We start from the raw sequence: 14,836 nt of genomic DNA, 5'->3' as shown, positions 1-14,836 counted from the left end.
GGTGGGTAGAGCTCTCAACTGCAGTTCTTAAATGATCTTTTCTAATTGTAATGTTCCTCTTAATGGCCATTGTAATTTCCCTGAGGGCCAGTAGCAGTTTGGTAAGATCCTTAGCTGCAAATGAAGTTCAATCCACATTTTTGTCCAGCCATATTTAGCTGCAAATGGAGTACAACCCACTTTTCTGTTGGCCGTATTTTGGGGCCCCTACCCTGATGGTTATCAAGCTAAGTTCCCAGGATGCAAAGCAATGATCTTGTCTAATTCTAGACTGTTTTTAGTAAGATTTTGTCATTTTTGTAGATATTTATAACTTCCTGGATCACAGTTTCTTTTTTTTAATTTAAAAAAATTTTTAAATTAATTAATTTATTTTTGGCTGTGTTGGGTCTTTGTTGCTGCACACGGGGTTTCTCTAGTTGTGGCGTGTGGGGGCTACCCTGTGTTGCGGTGCGTGGGCTTCTCATTGCGGTGGCTTCCCTTGTTGTGGAGCACAGGCTCTAGGTGCGTGGGCTTCAGCAGTTGTGGCACGTGGGCTCAGTAGTTGTGCCTCACGGGCTCTAGAGTGCAGGCTCAGTAGCTGTGGCGTGTGGGCTTAGTTGCTCCGCGGCATGTGGGATCTTCCTGGACCAGGGCTTGAACCCGTGTCCCCTGCATTGGCAGGCGGATTCTTAACCACTGCGCCACCAGGGAAGCCCTGGATCAGTTTTGAGACATAAAATAAGCATATGTGTCAGAATGTGGCACACTTAACTCCTTAGAACTTAAGGATCCCGGTTATTATTATTAATTTATTTTTAGCTAAACCTTTGGGTCTCTCAGAGCCAAACTAATAGCTAAGACGGATATGCTGCTGGGTTGCAGATTGTGTGGTGTTTTACAGTGTACCTTGTTGCACAGAAATTTTCTTGAGGTTGGTGGGCAACCTCGTGTCAATTGACCCATTCAGTGGCCACCTTATCCTAACACAGGAGTCTTTTAGAGTTAGGTGGCAAGCGCTCTAACAGCTTTCAAAGTGCTAGACTCGTGTCCATCAATTTTTGCAGCTTTTTTTGGCTTCTAAGATTCCCATTAGCAGTAGCCTTTATCTACACAAAACAAGACAAACATGTACTTCAGCACACCAGCGGTAACCAAGAGATGTTACTGTGGACTGGCCAGGAGAAAGCGCTGTGTGCACCACCAGCAATTCCCAAATTGGAACTGGGGAAAGCAGTGAACCAGCAGACCCCCAAAATGAAGACTGTGGACTGCACTGGGTTTCCAAAAAGGGGTAATATGTACTGGAAAGCCAGTTAGACCAGGAGCTTCCTGCAAAGAGAGCAGAACTCAGAATTGAGAGGAAATTACCCACAGCCCTCAGAAATGGTGAGAAAGAGAAATCAGAAGTGTTCACGGGTACCACACCTTTGTTTCTCATTGTAGCTGAAGGCGTCAGAAGTCTCCTTCAGTCCTGCCGGTGCTGCCACCAAATCTGTTAAAGAAACAAAATTCAACGGTGTAAATTTGAAGATCTAATTGGCTTTATTCAGTGATTCATGAATGGGGCAGTATCCCATCCAGAAAACAGAAAGGAGCTTCAAAAAGCTGCAGAAAAGGAGAGGTTTTTAAAGGCAGAAAGGGGTAAGATAGGGAAGTCATAAACGGAAAGAAAGGAATATTTCAGGCAACGTCACCTTCCTTTGCGGGAAGACAAGGGTCTGTCAGGTTGATTACCTCACTAGTGCTGGCCAGGAAATTCTAGACTGGTTAAGATTACACTCCTAGGAGAGGCTGGAAAATACAATTAGGTTACGTATTAAGCTCCACTGACATGGAGCTTAGCACAAGTGACTCCATTTTGGGCCTGTTGTCTCTTTTTTAACAAAAAAATATTTCTTTACTTCTTGGAATAACATCTAGTTAACCTAGCTGTTTAAAAAATCTAATAATCAAACCATTCATAACTGCCCGAGGAATCCCCTCCCTTCACCCCCAGCCCTGTGTTCCCCCAGCCTCCTCTTTCCTAGTGTAACTCCTTTACAATGCTGCATATTTAAATTTGGGACTTCCATGGAAAAACTATGAACATCACCGTTTCCTTCGTCTTTGTTGTTCTCTAAAGAATTTTCTGAAAGAAAATTTAGAGGAGCCCTTGCCATCCTTCTTGTTATTGTGTTGGAGGATTCTTGCTTATAATTGCCATCAAACAGTCTTTCCTGGCACTGTGTAGTCTAGCAGAGATCCCTGTGAGCTGGGACCTCCTTCATTTTCCCCTTCAGTGAAATGGGACATCAGATAAGATGTTCTTTAAAGTTCTTGTCGCTCAGAGGACGATGAGTGGACTCTGTAGCTGCAGGTGCATGTGTAGGAGTGAGGGACATTGCTGTCTCCCTTCTGCCTCCCACCTCCCTGAGCTGATACTTCATTAACATTTTAACAGGTTCTAGTGCCTTTCCTCTTTTCTCCTTTTTTTTTTTTTTTTTTTTGAGTAGGGGGTTTGACCATTCTGCTTTGTTTTTCCCCCAACATCTTATTTTTAAAAATTGCAAACCTTCAGAGAAGATGAAAGAATAATACAATGAATACCCCATGCACTTTACCTAGATTCACGTTGTTAACTTTACCATTCTCTCTCTCCCTCTCTCTCGCTCTCTCTTCCTTCTTTCTCTCCAGCTCCATTTCCCTCTCTATTTGAAAGTTGCAGACATTAGATATTAACCTCTGTATACTTTAGCATTAATGTCCTAAAAAGAGGGATATTCTCTTCCATAACTACAATACTATATTACACTGAAAAATTTCAAATTAATAGAGTAATGTTCTCTAACATATAGTTCATATTCAGAATTTCCCAGTTGTGCAGAATTGCCCTTTGTAACTGTGTTTTCCTTCCCTATTGGAAGAAGAGCTTTCCCTAGCCCTCTTGTCCCCTCCAGTCACTCTGCTCTTTCTCCTGCCTTTCAGAGAGCTTGCTCCTGAAGCGTGTGTTCACACCGCTGTCTCCTACCTTCTCATTTATCCCATCCTGTGGAATATGGATTTAGACAGGTTCTTGAATGACCTTGAAATGCCATGGAGCATTTTCAGTACTTACTTTGCTTGACTTCCTGGCAGCACCTGGCACTCCTGTACATTCCCGTCTTAAAATACTCATGGCCCTTAGCTTCAGTGACAGCATCTTCTCCTGGTTTCCTTTTATGTCTCTGTTTTAACTGTTTATGAGGGCTCTATTTTCTCCCAACTTTTAAATATTGGGGTTCCTCTGGGTTCCTCTTGGCCCTCTCATTTTGTCACTCTAATGCTCTCCTTGGGTGACTTTACTCCCATGGCTTTAATTATCATCAGTATGCCAAAACTGCCATATCTTTTTTTTCAGCCCACATCATATACTATAATCCCTAGTTTGTTGGCATCAATTGGGAGTCATTTTAAACAAGTACTTTTCTTTGTAAAAGGAGACTGCTTTCTTCATCTGAAATTATGATCCCTCTCAACAGCAATTTTTAGTTAATTACTCACTTTTTAATATGATAATGTGTTGGCCTTGAGGTTTATATAGGATTGATACTACAGACACATTTATTGCCTACATGAAACAGGCAAACAAAAAGCCAAACGTTCTTTTTGTTCTTTATACCAATTAAATTCATCTTCATCTTTTTCTCTGTTTGCTTTGTGATTAATCCACCTCTGCTTTAGAAATGTCAAGTATTATTAGACTCTGACATGGACTATTTAGATATCCACTCTAGAATCATGAGCCTTTAGAAGGTAGAAAGTACTGCTGAAAATATATGAAGTCCCACCTCTTTATTTTTTTACCAGATTCCAGCCTTGACTAGGTAATTCACAAAGAAGCCAGCCTTACAGTTGGATCCTGTTAATTATTAGAAAATCCTGTTACAGACAGACACATATCGATTCAGTGTAAGAAAGAGCAGTACCTCAGCCCCAGTTGCCAGTTTTAGGTATGCCTTGTTTTATTGCACTTTGCTTTCTTGTGCTTCACAGATATTGTATTTTTTACAAATTGAAGGTTTGTGGCAACCCTGTTCGCACCGTTTTTCCAACAGCATTTGCTCACTTTGTATCTCTGTGTCACATTTTGGTAATTCTCACAGTATTTTCAACTTTTTCATTTTATTATATTTGTTATGATGATCTGTGATCAGCGATCCTTGATGTTACTATTGTAATTGTTTTGACTTTTTTTTAGCAATGAAGTATTTTTTTTTTTTTTTTTTTCGGTATGCGGGCCTCTCACTGTTGTGGCCTCCCCCGTTGCGGAGCACAGGCTCCGGACACGCAGGCTCAGCGGCCATGGCTCACGGGCCCAGCCGCTCCGCGGCATATGGGATCCTCCCAGACCGGGGCACGAACCCGTATCCCCTGCATCGGCAGGCGGACTCTCAACCACTTGCGCCACCAGGGAGGCCCTGCAATGAAGTATTTTTTAATTAACGTATGTACATTTTTTTAGACATAATGCTATTGCATACTTAGTAGGCTACAATATAGTATAAACATAGCTTTTTTTTTTTTTTTTTTTTTTTTTTGCGGTACGTGGGCCTCTCACTGTTGCGGCCTCTCCCGTTGCGGAGCACAGGATCCGGACGCGCAGGCTCATCGGCCATGGCTCACGGGCCCAGCTGCTCTGCGGCATGTGGGATCTTCCCAGACCGGGGCACGAACCCGCGTCCCCTGCATCGGCAGGCGGACTCTCAACCACTGCGCCACCAGGGAAGCCCTAAACATAGCTTTTATATGCACTGGGAAACAAAAAAATTCATGTGACTCTTTATTGCATTATTCATTTTGTTGTGGTGGTCTGAAACCTAACCTGAAATATCTCCAAGGTATGCCTGTATTTCCCGTAATCAGAACACTTTTCTATATGATTATGGCTTTATACTGTATTATCTTTTTAGCAGCTGCAAAGGACAAAAATTTAATGCTCATTATATTTGATCTTGGGTGAATGAATGTGGCAGTATAACTCAGATTAGTAACTAATAACAAGGGAGACATAAAACAGAATTGTAGTTAAGATATTTAATTTTTTTTTCTGAGTGAGGATTAAAGGTTGTTATTGAATGGTTGAATAGAACATACTTCCTACAAGAAAATATTTTAATGGCTTAAAATGATAATAAATCTTTTACATAGCTTAATTTCTTATACAATAATAATTTTTAAAAATTTGTATTTTCACGATAATGATTGTTTTAGAACAATCATTCACCTGCTCCACTTCAGCTGCTCATTCCCATTTCCTGGCCCCTGTGGCCACCTGGATCAGCTCCACCTCTGCGATCTTTATGATCATTATCCCATTCTCTGATCTCTCAATTTTCGTTGAAACCTCTGGACTCTAGACCCTTCCCATGTGTCTCTGTATCCCCACCCCCTCTTGTCTTCACTTCCTTCCCCATCCGTTTCTCCCCATCTTCTACTGGCTATCACTTGTACCAGTTAACAGAATATACACAGTAATCATGTTTTAGGCCATTTAAAGGAGAAGTAATAGGTGAAATGTTTGTTCCTAGACCAATTGCTAGCAAACTTTGGCTACGGTTCCTTGATGGGAAAGCCAAGGATATCAGTGAATTGACTTGGATTTTTTCTACAAGGATAATTCAGATTTTTTTTTTTGAGTAGCCTTTAGAATTTGTCTTTTGTATCCAGAAGCTTCTGATTTGAGTGTTCATATTTACACATCCTATTTTGTCCTTTAATGGTTATTTTCAGCTTTGCTATAGGCTAGGTAGGCTGCAGCTGGGGCATTAAAAAAATAGAGGGATGAATTAGAGTATTTTATAATTGAAAAGAATCTTAGAGGTCACATAATCCCAATTTATCATTGTTCACATGAGAAACCGAGGACCAGAGAGGTTAAGCGATTTGCCTGAGGTTACACAGTTGGCACCTGGTTGAGTTAGGACCAAAACGGAAATCTCCAGATTACAAATTCAGAACTTATTTTTATTATCCCATGTGGATGGGTTGGTGAGTGGGCGAGTATGTGGGTAAATAAAAAGTCAAAGTAATGACCTCTATTTCTTGCCCTTCTCTGACTGGAAGGCTATATGTTTCTAAGAATGATAAAACTATGATCTCTTGTCATTTGGGAAAGTGATAGTTTTGTTTAAAATATCTGTCATTGTTTTGGAGGCTGGACCTCATGCTTTCCTCTCGTTTCCCTCTTGTTTAAGAAAAACACTTTCCAGGGACAAGGATCCTATGTTGTGCCCTTGCTCTGCAGGGATGTCAGAGTTTCTGGAGGAGAGAGCCTCATAGGGTCCCTGCCTTGCTGCTCAAGAAGCAGGCTTTGTGACCATCTCATGTCTGCTGGGCATGTGCTTTGAGCTGTTTTTCCAGTGAAGTTGAAAGTCTCGCTGGGACAGACACATACTCTAGCAGATGGCAGATATCTGTAAACAAAAGTAACAGTGAAAACTGTGGTCCCAGAGTTGAGGCATACCCTATTCTCATCGTGCTTTGAACAGCTGAGGTAATAGATGCTTTTCCTCCTTGTTTAAAGCCTTTTGCCACTAGATGGTTCATTCTCTTTCCAGTTCATTTAAATTCATTTTAATCAGTTCTATCACACTTGTGTCTCTCTTCCTGCTTGGATATCAGGCCCCTTAAAGTTACATTAAATATTCACTCATCCTGTTGCCTCCTCAGGAGGCCTCTGATAGCAGAATTTCAAAAACAGAGTCTTTAAATGCCTTCCTGTTCTGAATATAAAACTTCTTATTTAAAGGACTGTCAAATAAACTCCTATTTAAAAAATAAAACAAAACCAAACATAAGATTCACCAATTAGCATGAAGAGAAACACAAGACAGGAAGTTTTAACTAAACAGTAATTTCACTCATTCATTCATTCAACAAATATTTATCAAGCATCTACTATGTTCCAGGGACTGTTCCAGACTCAGGGTACACAGCAGCTAACCCAATGGACCAAAATCCCAGCCTTTATGGAGATTACATTCTAGTGAAAGGAGACAGACAGTAACAAATGAGTAAAATATATGCTATATCAGATGGTGATAAGTGCTGTGGAGGGAAAGAAGGAGATAGGCAATGGGGGATGGGTGCCATTTTACAAGGGGTGTTCAGGAAAGGCCTCATGGAGAAGGCAACGTTTGAGCCAAGACTGTGGACTCTAAGGAAGTGAGCCCTGTCCGTCCTGGTTGGCATGGCTCTTCTGCTCCTGGCTCTTGGGTTCTGAGGTGGTAACCTGTTTGTTCAGACTAGTCTGTGAATTTTTTAATGAAATATTATATATAATTAGGAAGTCTTTGAGGGTACTAGAAGTTGCTAGCCTCTCTGAACCTGAAGTTTCCTTATGTGTAACATGGAGATGATAATACTTGTGGGGACTAAATGTCTTGTAGTAGACCATTAACGTATGGTAGCTACTTTGTTCTACTGTTAATTATAGAAATAACACTAAACTTGATTTTTTTTTTTGGTGTTGCTAATACTAAATAGAAGAGACTTTAGTGATCATTTATTCCACTATGTCATTGTGCGGACGAAGAAAGTGAGGCACAGAAAAAGATCAATAGCTCTATGGAGGTTAAGAGCTTGAGAGGTGGGTGCAATTCCTTGCTGTCCATTTCAACTTACTGGCTAAGTGCCCTTAAATAAGTTAGTCTCTCCCGGCTTCACAGTATGGCGAGGACTGACTGCAGAGATGAGTCCATTGTCTGGCCCTCAGTAAGTGTTCAGTAAATAGCCCTGGAACAGTTCCGTTGTGCTTGGTGAACAGAGCCCCTGAGCTGAGGCTTGGTTGGTCATGACAGTGACTGTCCCACAGAACAGACCTTTCAGGTGAACCTGGGCTCTGCATGATGATATGGTGCGAACACTTGAGATTTCAGACATGGTACTACCAGTTATTCACTTTGTGATATTGAACGTCACTTGTTTTCTTCTCCCTGTGGTTTTTCCCGATAAAGATAATGGTACTTGACCTTACGCCTATTTCCTGGGGTTTTCTGAGGCTGAATAATGAAACAAGAGTCTCTGGAACCCAACAGCCTTGGAGAAGCTCATAAACACACACCCTCAGATGAATAGTGTATATTTATTATACCACAGCAGTACTAAGCCAAGAGGCTGGATTGCTGCTTCAGAACTCAAATTGTTCTTGTCAGAGTTAACTCTTTTTTTTTTTTTTTTTTTTGTGGTACGCGGGCCTCTCACTGTTGTGGCCTCTCCCGTTGCGGAGCACAGGCTCCGGACGCGCAGGCTCAGCGGCCATGGCTCACGGGCCCAGCCGCTCATGTGACATGTGGGATCTTCCTGGACAGGGGCACGAACCCGCGTCCCCTGCATTGGAAGGCGGACTCTCAACTACTGCGCCACCAGGGAAGCCCTAGAGTTAACTCTTAATTCTTATGTGCTAACTGGGAAAAATTATAGCATGAGTGAAAGGAGCCAGCTGGTGTTGATTACTCGTCACTCTAAAAGTTGAGAAAGGCATAAGAGACTATATTTTAAATCTCATTCTCTCTCACCTGATTTCTTTCTTCAAAAATATGAAGCTACAGGATGGTTCAAAGGCTCCCAGCCCCAGAAGAGAGTCAGTGTGCCTGAATAATCCAGAAACAACACAATACTTGTAACTATAGTTGCCATTTATTTAGTAAATGCTTTACACTGGGCACTGGACTAAACTCTTCACCTGTAGTGTCTCATTTCATCCTCATAGTAACTCTGTGAAGGAGGGAGGTGTGTTCATTTATCCATCTGTCTTTTTTCAGTTGAATCACAGGTGGAGAAGGTGGAGTGAATCATACTTCTCAGTATGTTGTACATTGTCATCATTGGTCTGCGCAAGGCCCTTTCTTATGGTAGTTAGTTCATTAGTTTACTCCCTTTTAACCATATACTCTATGCTCATTCATTCACCCACCCCCCACAAATAACCAATCTCTTATTTTTAGTATCTTTTCCTTTCTGTATATTCTTACGAAACGTATATTGTGGTTTCGTGTGCGTGTATTTTAAATTTATATAAAATGGCATCATGTTATATTCCATTCTGTCTCTAACTTTTTGATAACTGTTCTAACTGAAGCACTATATTTTGAAGACCCATCCATGTTGCTATATATCGCTTCCAGTTGTGGCATAATATTCCATGGTGTACACCCACCACAGTCACATCTTCTCCTTTCTAGCAGTGGACAGCCAGGTTGCATTGGTGTCAAACTCCCTACGGCCGCCAACAAAGAAGCATTGTATCCCCGTATGTCTCCTTTATGGACTGTGTGAGAATTGCTTCGGGGTATATAATGAAGAATGGAATTGCTACTTCATAGGGCGTACATAGACTTCAAATAGTGCCAGACGAGGAAACTGAAGCTTTGAGAGTTCTAATAACTTTCCCAAAATCACATAGACAGTAGTCAGCAGAGTTGGGATTCAAATTCAGGCTCCAAAAAATGCCACTCTTGATGACTGGGTCATCATTATTCCTGAGTATTTGAGACTTGAGGACATTGTACAAAAACATAAAGGAACATCTTGTTGTCTGTAGTTTTTATGTTCTTAGAACCTAGGAATCCACGTGGACTGATTTTTTCTGAAGCACTTACCTTCCCCCCATAGCTCCAGAGTAACTGTTTTTCTTTCCCTTTCGTATCCTGTGGGTGTGCAGCGCTAAAAGCCACATTGGTCATCCAGAACTGGTACCGAGGTCATAGGGCTCAGTTGAAGACCAGACAATGCCATGCCCTCACCATCTTCCAGTCCATCGAATACGCTGATGAACAAGGCCAATTGGAGGTCTGTTTTGCAAGCTTGTCTCTTATTTTGGTAAAATGCTTCCCTTTACCCCTTTTATTGAAAGAATGAAAGTTTGAGTGCATTTTAAGCTGAGGAACCTTGGTGAAAGACTTTTATAGAAGATATAGTGACATTGTTTTGGAACTAGCTACTGAGAGAGTATGATTTGGGAAGAGGATGGTGTTTTTCAGGTTTGAAGTTCATATTTTTAAGGGGGCTGCCAGATGTCTAGTTACCTAGTAAAAAATGGTCTTATTCTGTTTTTTTGGTATGTGCCCTAATAGTAAAGTTGTTACTTTATGAAGTAAAAAAATTACTTTAAGGAGTTAAATAAATGGAAGAATCTCCTGGGAGCAGGGAGCACACATATGAAAATTCTAGAAGAAAATATAAATGGGTGAGGAAGGACTTTGTCGAGCTTGCAAAAGCGGTATGTAAATCCAGCTTTAATGCTTTTTAATAGAAAAAAAGTACTTTTACCAATAAAAAGATCTTGGAAAGATCTAGTATAACATATTTGTTAATGAAAAAATCAACTTGTGGAACAATATGAAGAGTTTTATCCCATATATGTGAAAGATAATGAAACATACTGTAAAAGCCTGGAAAAAGATATACAGAAAGTATTTACTGTGGTTATTTCTGGGGAGAAGCATGGTTGGTGGGTGGAAGTGGGTAGAAGGGGACTTCTCATTTTCATTCTGTATCATTTGTAGTTTTCAACAATCATATATTTATAAATTTAGCACATAATAAACATAATTAAAATAAAAATAATAAATAAAAATAATAAATATTTAAAATAATTAAAATTTCAAAAAGAATTAAAGAAATTGCTGAATTTATTCTTGGTAGCTATAAAAATTATATACAATGATTCAGTCAGGTATTCCTTTAGCAGTTCACAGCATTGACTGTCCTTTTAAGTACTGTAGAATATAGTGATGGAGACAAAGGGAGGGTGAGCTCTCAAATTGATATGCTTTGTACACAGACATTCCAGTATTAGTACATTCTTTCAATATTGAGTCTTCTTTAATAACAAATTTATTGGGATACAATTCACCCATTTAAAGTAGAAAATTCGAGCCTGAACCAAGATGGTGGAGTAGAAGGACATGCTCTCACTCCCTCTTGTGAGAACACCAGAATCACAAGTAGCTGCTGGACAGTCATTGACAGGAAGACACTGGAACTCACCAAAAAAGATACCCCACATCCAAAGACAAAGGAGAAGCCACAATGAGATGGTAGGAGGGGCGCAATCACAGCAAAATCTAATCCCATAACTGCTGGGTGGGTGACTCACAGACTGGAGAACACTTATACCACAGAAGTCCACCCACTCGAGTGAAGGTTCTGAGCCGCACGTCAGGCTTCCCAACCTGGGGTTCCGGCAACGGGAGGAGGCATTCCTAGAGAATCAGACTTTGAAGCCTAGTGGGATTTGATTGCAGGACTTTGACAGGACTGGGGGAAACAGAGACTCCACTCTTGGAGGGCACACACAAAGTAGTGTGTGCAGTGGGACCCAGGGGAAGGAGCAGTGACCCCAGGGGAGACTGAACCAGACATACCTGCTAGTGTTGGAGGGCCTCCTGCAGAGGCGGGGGGTGGTTGTGGCTCGCCGTGGGGACAAGGACACTGGCAGCAGAAGTTCTGGGAAGTACTCCTTGGCATGAGCCCTCCCAGAGTCCGCCATTAGCCCCACCAAAGAGCCCAGGTAGGCTCCAGTGTTGGGTTGCCTCAGGCCAAACAATCAACAGGGAGGGAACCCAGCCCCATCCATCAGCAGTCAAGCAGATTAAAGTTTTACTGTGCTCTGCCCACCAGAGCAAACAGGCAGCTCTACCCACCACCAGTCCCTCCCATCAGGAAACCTCCACAAGCCTCTTAGATAGCCTCATCCACCAGAGGGCAGACAGCAAAAGCAAGAAGAACTACAATCCTGCAGCCTGTGAAACAAAAACCACATTCACAGAAAGATAGACAAGATGAAAAGTCAGAGGGCTATATACCAGATGAAGGAACAAGATAAAACCCCAGAAAAACAACTAAATGAAGTGGAGATAGGCAACCTTCCAGACAAAGAATTCAGAATAATGATAGTGAAGATGATCCAGGACCTCGGAAAAAGAATGGAGGCAAAGATCGAGAAGATGCAAGAAATGTTTAACAAAGACGTAGAAGAATTAAAGAACAAACAAACAGAGATGAACAATATAATAACTGAAATGAAAACTACACTAGAAGGAATCAATACCAGAATAACTGAAGCAGAAGAACGGATAAGTGACCTAGAAGACAGAATGGTGGAATTCACTGCTGCGGAACAGACTAAAGAAAAAAGAATGAAAAGAAATGGAGACTGCCTAAGAGACCCCTGGGACAACATTAAAGGCAACAACATTCGCATTATAGGGGTCCCAGAAGGAGAAGAGAGAGAGAAAGGACCAGAGAAAATAATTGAAGAGATTATAGGGGAAAACTTCCCTAACATGGGAAAGGAAATAGCTACCCAAGTCCAGTAAGTGCAGAGAGACCCCTACAGGATAAACCCAAGGAGAAACACGCCAAGACACATAGTAATCAAACTGGCAAAAATTAAAGACAAAGAAAAATTACTGAAAGCAACAAGGGAAAAACAACAAATAACATACAAGGGAACTCCCATAAGGTTAACAGCTGATCTCTCAGCAGAAACTCTACAAGCCAGAAGGGAGTGGCATGATATACTTAACGTGATGAAAAGGAAGAACCTACAACCAAGATTACTCTACCAGGTAAGGATCTCATTCAGATTTGATGGAGAAATCAAAAGCTTTACAGACAAGCAAAAGCTAAGAGAATTCAGCACCACCAAACCAGCTCTATAACAAATGCTAAAGGAACTTCTCTAAGTGGGAAACACAAGAGAAGAAAAGGACCTACAAAAACAAACCCAAAACAATTAAGACAATGGTATAGGAACATACCTATCCATAATTACCTTAAACGTGAGTGGATTAAATGCTCCAACCAAAGGACACAGGCTTGCTGAATGGATACAAAAACAAGACCCATATATATGCTGTCTACAAGAGACCCACTTCAGACGTAGGGACACATACAGACTGAAAGTGAGGGGATGGAAAAAGATATTCCATGCAAATGGAAATCAAAAGAAAGCTGGAGTAGCAATACTCATATCAGATAAAATAGACTTTAAAATAAAGAATGTTACAAGAGACAAGGAAGGACACTACATAGTGATCAAAGAGATCAATCCAAGAAGAAGATATAACAATTATAAATATATATGCACCCAACATAGGAGCACCTCAATACATAAGGTAACTGCTAACAGCTGTAAAAGAGGAAATCGACAGTAACACAATAATAGTGGGGGACTTTAACACCTCACTTACACCAATGGACCAAAATGGAAATAAATAAGAAAACAGAAGCTTTAAATGAAACAATAGACCAGATAGATTAATTGATATTTATAGGACATTCCATCCAAAAACAGCAGATTACATGTTCTTCTCAAGTGCGCACGGAACATTCTCCAGGATAGATCACATCTTGGGTCACAAATCAAGCCTCAGTAAATTTAAGAAAACTGAAATCATATCAAGCATCTTTTCTGACCACAACGCTATGACATTAGAAATGAATTACAGGGGAAAAACGTAAAAAACACAAACACGTGGAGACTAAACACTACATTACTAAATAACCAAGAGATCACTGAAGAAATAAAAGAGGAAATAAAAAAATACCTAGAGACAAATGACAATGAAAACAGGACAATCCAAAACCTATGGGATGCAGCAAAAGCAGTTCTAAGAGAGAAGTTTATAGCCATAAAAGCCTACCTCAAGAAACAAGAAAAATCTCAAATAAACAATCTAACCTTACACCTAAAGGAAGTAGAGAAAGAAGAACAAGCAAAATCAAAGTTAGCAGAAGGAAAGAAATCATAAAGATCAGACCAGAAATAAATGAAATAGAAACAAAGAAAACAATAGCAAAGATCAATAAAACTAAAACTGGTTCTTTGAGAAGATAAACAAAATTGATAAACTATTAGCAAGGCTCATCAAGAAAAAGAGGGAGAGGGCTCAAATCAATAAAATTAGAAATGAAAAAGGAGAAGTTACAACAGACACCACAGAAATACAAAGAATCCTAAGAGACTACTACAAGCAACTCTATGCCAATGAAATGGACAACCTGGAAGAAATGGACAAATTCTTAGAAAGGTATAACCTTCCAAGACTGAACCAGGAAGAAACAGAAAATAGGCACAGACCAATCACAAGTAATGAAATTGAAACTGTGATTAAAAATCTTCCAACAAACAAAAGTCCAGGACCAGATGGCTTCACAGGTGAATGCTATCAAACATTTAGAGAAGAGCTAACACCATCCTTCTCAAACTCTTCCAAAAAATTGCAGAGGAAGGAACACTCCCAAACTCATTCTATGAGGCCACCATCACCCTGATACCAAAACCAGACAAAGATACTACAAAAAAAGAAAATTACAGACCAATATCACTGATGAATATAGATGCAAAAATCCTCAACAAAATACTAGCAAACAGAATCCAACAACACATTAAAAGGATCATACACCATGATCAAGTGGGATTTATCCCAGGGATGCAAGGATTCTTCAATATACACAAGTCAATCAATGTGATACACCATATTAACAAACTGAAGATTAAAAACCATATGACTGTCTCAATAAATGCAGAAAAAGCTTTTGACAAAATTCAACACCCATTTATGATAAAAACTCTCCAGAAAGTGGGCATAGAGGGAACTTACCTCAACATAATAAAGGCCATATATGACAAGCCTGCAGCAAACATCATTCTCACTGGTTAAAGACTGAAAGCATTTCCTCTAAGATCAGGAACAAGACAAGGATGTCCACTCTCACCGCTATTATTCAACATAGTTTTGGAAGTCCTAGCCACGGCAATCAGAGAAGAAAAAGAAATAAAAGGAATCCAAATTGGAAAAGAAGTAAAACTGTCACTGCAGATGACATG

General features: G+C 40.4%; 1 protein-coding gene across 1 annotated transcript in view; it reads left to right on the top strand.

Annotated features, from left to right (window-relative positions):
- PPEF1 (protein phosphatase with EF-hand domain 1) overlaps positions 1–14,836 on the top strand; it is a 111,560-nt gene that overhangs the window by 7,365 nt on the left and 89,359 nt on the right. The window contains exon 2 of the mRNA XM_060086560.1: positions 9,662–9,789. Within this exon, the coding sequence (XP_059942543.1) occupies positions 9,662–9,789 (128 nt within the window). The remainder of the gene's footprint in view (positions 1–9,661; positions 9,790–14,836) is intronic.

Source organism: Mesoplodon densirostris, chromosome X (genome assembly GCF_025265405.1).
Source record: "Mesoplodon densirostris isolate mMesDen1 chromosome X, mMesDen1 primary haplotype, whole genome shotgun sequence".
Lineage (NCBI taxonomy): Eukaryota > Metazoa > Chordata > Mammalia > Artiodactyla > Ziphiidae > Mesoplodon > Mesoplodon densirostris.
The sequence above is the reverse complement of the archived record's forward strand: the minus strand, read 5'-3'. Positions and strand labels throughout refer to the sequence as shown.